The 3,505-nt window shown below is 48.8% G+C and overlaps 1 protein-coding gene across 1 annotated transcript in view; it reads left to right on the forward strand.

Moving 5' to 3' along the window:
- The first annotated feature begins 1,203 nt into the window (after nucleotides 1–1,203).
- The window catches only part of mogat3a (monoacylglycerol O-acyltransferase 3a), a 5,694-nt gene continuing 3,392 nt past the window's right edge, over nucleotides 1,204–3,505 (forward strand). Inside the window, exons 1-3 of the mRNA XM_037677293.1 lie at nucleotides 1,204–1,478; nucleotides 3,095–3,273; nucleotides 3,345–3,405. Of these exons, the coding sequence (XP_037533221.1) occupies nucleotides 1,385–1,478; nucleotides 3,095–3,273; nucleotides 3,345–3,405 (334 nt within the window). The 5' untranslated portion in view covers nucleotides 1,204–1,384. The remainder of the gene's footprint in view (nucleotides 1,479–3,094; nucleotides 3,274–3,344; nucleotides 3,406–3,505) is intronic.

Genomic DNA, 3,505 nt, shown 5'->3' on the forward strand with positions numbered 1-3,505 from the left:
TGAAACGATGATTCAGGTAATAAAACGCTGAGTCAGGTAATGAAACGATGATTCAGGTAATAAAACGCTGAGTCAGGTAATGAAACGCTGAGTCGAGTAATGAAACGCTGAGTCGAGTAATGAAACGCAGAGTCGATAACAAAATGCTGAGTGAGGGTAACGAAATACTGTGTAACAAAACGCTGAGTCAGCAGAACACTAGGTCATTGTTGGATTTTGTCTTCTGCTCATTTCATCTTTTAGCTGCTGTTTTGCTGATGGGTATTGTTTAGCTGTTAGATTGTAACTAGTTTTAGTTGTTTGTTTAGCTCATTACAGCTGTTTATCTCCAGCTGTTACTCAGGTTAAATCACGGAGCTGCTTTTCTGAGTCATGTTTTCCTCAGATAATATTTACAGATCTGTCTCTGACAGTCAGAAGGTGCACAGAGTTAAAAACACTACAAAAATAAAAGACTTTCTGTGTCTCCATGTTTTTTTGTTGGTGGTTATTTTCAAAATAAAACCCAGAGAGGACCAGCCAGCTGAGCTCTTGAAACTCCCAGATGTTTAGAAGGTCTGATCAGAACATCTGAGATGTGTTCTGCAGTTTGTGGCAGAGCTGCTGGCTCCTGGAGATGGAAACATGACGTCATCAAAATAAACAGGTTGTTGTGAGGAGGTTCAGAGCAGGAGTGATCAGAACCTGGACCAGAACCAGAGTCCTCCTCATCCATCACGCCCTTCTCTGAGGTTTCCTCTGATCCAAAGTCCGATTGGATCAATAATCAAAGATCGATCATAAACTGATCAGACGGATTGATCAGCCATCAGAGGAGTCGGATCAATGGAGATGCTGGTCCTGAGGAGCTCTGTTGGATCTTGGACTCTCTTTCTTCCTGTTCGGTTCGGTCCAGTTCTTGTTGATTGTTTACACTGTTGACTTTGATTTATTGATAGGACAGAGAGGACAATGCCTGTCCTGTCCTCGGGGACTTTGTCTCCGGGACACATCAATAAAGAAGCAGCGTCTTATTGAGTTATTGATTGTTGTTGAAGGAAGTCCAGTCTGGTCCAGGTCACCTCCGAACCGACACCAGAACTCCACCGTTTGTTTCCTCTGCTGATGTCTCCGTAAATCATCGTGACGTGCACGCCCAGGCGCGCTCCCGACACACTTCATTCGCCACAGCTGTGATTGGCCAACAGGAAGCCGCCCAGGGCACAGCTGTGCGCATGCGCAGAGGCAGCAAAAGGAGCTTGAAAAGTTTGTTCAGAGTGTTCCCGTCCAGGAGAAGAAGGAAGTCTTCAGAGTTTGTTCAACAAACAAACAAACAAACAAACAGCTCGGGAGGCACCGGGACCTCGCTGCGCCTCAAGCCGCTCTCAGGAGCTCCACCTCCGGCATGAAGATCGAGTTCGCTCCGCTGAACATCCCGCTGAGGAGGAGGCTGCAGACCGCCGCCGTGCTGCAGTGGGTCTTCTCCTTCCTGGCCATGGGTACCTGTCTGTCTGTCTCTGTGTGTGTGTGTGTGTTCGCCTGTCTGTCTGTCTGTGTGTGTGTTTACCTGTCTGTCTGTCTGTGTTTACCTGTCTGTCTGTGTGTGTGTTCACCTTTCTGTCTGTGTGTGTGTTCACCTGTCTGTCTGTGTGTGTGTTCACCTGTCTGTCTGTGTGTGTGTTTACCTGTCTGTCTGTCTGTGTGTGTGTTCACCTGTCTGTCTGTGTCTGTGTGTGTGTTCACCTGTCTGTGTGTGTCTGTGTGTGTGTTCACCTGTCTGTGTGTGTCTGTGTGTGTGTTCACCTGTCTGTGTGTGTGTTCACCTGTGTGTGTGTGTCTGTGTGTGTGTTCACCTGTCTGTGTGTGTCTGTGTGTGTTCACCTGTCAGATCAGGGTCAGACCTGACACTCAGTGCATGAAGAACCAGCAGCTCGTATCAGTTTCATGAAAACTTCAAACAATCTGCTGAAGTTGAACTTTGACATTTTATAATTTACAGAAATCAGAAAGATGATTAAGATCTGGGTCCAGACGAAGTTCTAACCACCAGAACCTGAACACCTCAGAGCCAGAGGTTCTGCTGCTGTGTACGGGTTTGGACCTGCAGGGATCTGCAGGGAACATCAAAATTGTGGGTGGGGTAGATGAAACACCTACACCTGCCTCCACCCTCATTCGCCCCACTCTGGGCCCATGAGCAAGGCCCTGAACCCCCACCATGTGCTCCTAAACAGGTCTCTCTTGAAAATGAGTTCTCGTGGCTCAGTGAGACTAACCTGGATAAATAAAGGTAAATGGGGGAAAAAAAATCTCTGAGAACCTACAGAGGAGAAGCTTCAAAACCACCTGGACCTTAGTTCTGTTTGTCCATGAAAGCACAGAAGAAGAGCAGCTGTGAAGCACCACCTCAGGAGGTTCTGCAGAACCCTCCACACTTTACCACCTGTCTGAAATTACTTCAAATATTAGACCCCGCCCCCTCCCTGCAGCACACCTGTGCTGTGTCGTTAATTGAAACCTCACAACAACATCAGCGTTCTGATCTCCTGCTTCATGTTTCTGTTTAAACCTGACCCGGTGCGCACGGTTTGGACCTGTGGTGGATTCAGGTCCACCCACCTGGAGTCCTGCAGCCAGAGGCTTCAGGTGCAGAGACATGTGCCGCTGCTAACCCCGTTAGCCTCCAGTCTTTATACTCCATCATTTTACCGGCTCCAGTGGACCGGGGGGGGGTCCTGTTAGTAAAGCTGAGCTCACCTGCGAGCAGAGTTTCCACTTCCTGATCCTTTCAAAATAAAGTACAATGGTGGAATCAAAGCTGGACCCAGCGAGTTGTACCGTTAGAAAACAAACCGTGTGACGTTCAATGACTTCTTAAACCAGTTCGCGACCTGTGGATGCTTCAGGTTCAGCTAGGCTCTGGATCTGGGTCCAGATGTTGGTTCTGATAAACCGGGTCAGCCGTCCTGGATGTTCTGAACTCATGTTGGAGATCTGATGTCAGGTTTACTTAACGCTGATGGTTGAATGTTTGTTTCATCAATATTTAAACTAGAACACCAGTTTCACGTCTTACCCGTCTCCCTCTGACCCCGCCCACCTGTCTGTCTCTCAGCTCAGTGCTGTCTGGCTGCCTTCATCCTCCTGGTACTCTCTGATTGGTGGGTCGTGGCCCTGCTCTACGCTGGTTGGCTGTGGCTGGACTGGGACACGCCCACCAGCGGGGGTCGGCGGTCTCAGTGGGTCCGGAGCTGGACGGTGTGGGAGTACTTCAGGAACTACTTTCCCCTGACGGTGCGTTCAGGTTCACCGCTCAGATCCACGGGATCTGAATATTGATTGATTATTGATTCTTGTGTCTGCAGCTCGTTAAAACTGTCGACCTAGATCCAAAGAAGAACTACATCTTTGGGTTCCACCCTCATGGTGAGACACACCTGTCTTTACCTGTCTGTCTCGCAGCTGCTTTGGTTCCCGTTTGTCTGTCTCGCAGCTGCTTTGGTTCCCGTCTGTCTGTCTCGCAGCT

The sequence above is a fragment of the Nematolebias whitei genome, chromosome 1 (genome assembly GCF_014905685.2).
Source record: "Nematolebias whitei isolate Nwh7 chromosome 1, NemWhi1, whole genome shotgun sequence".
Classification (NCBI taxonomy): Eukaryota; Metazoa; Chordata; class Actinopteri; order Cyprinodontiformes; family Rivulidae; genus Nematolebias; species Nematolebias whitei.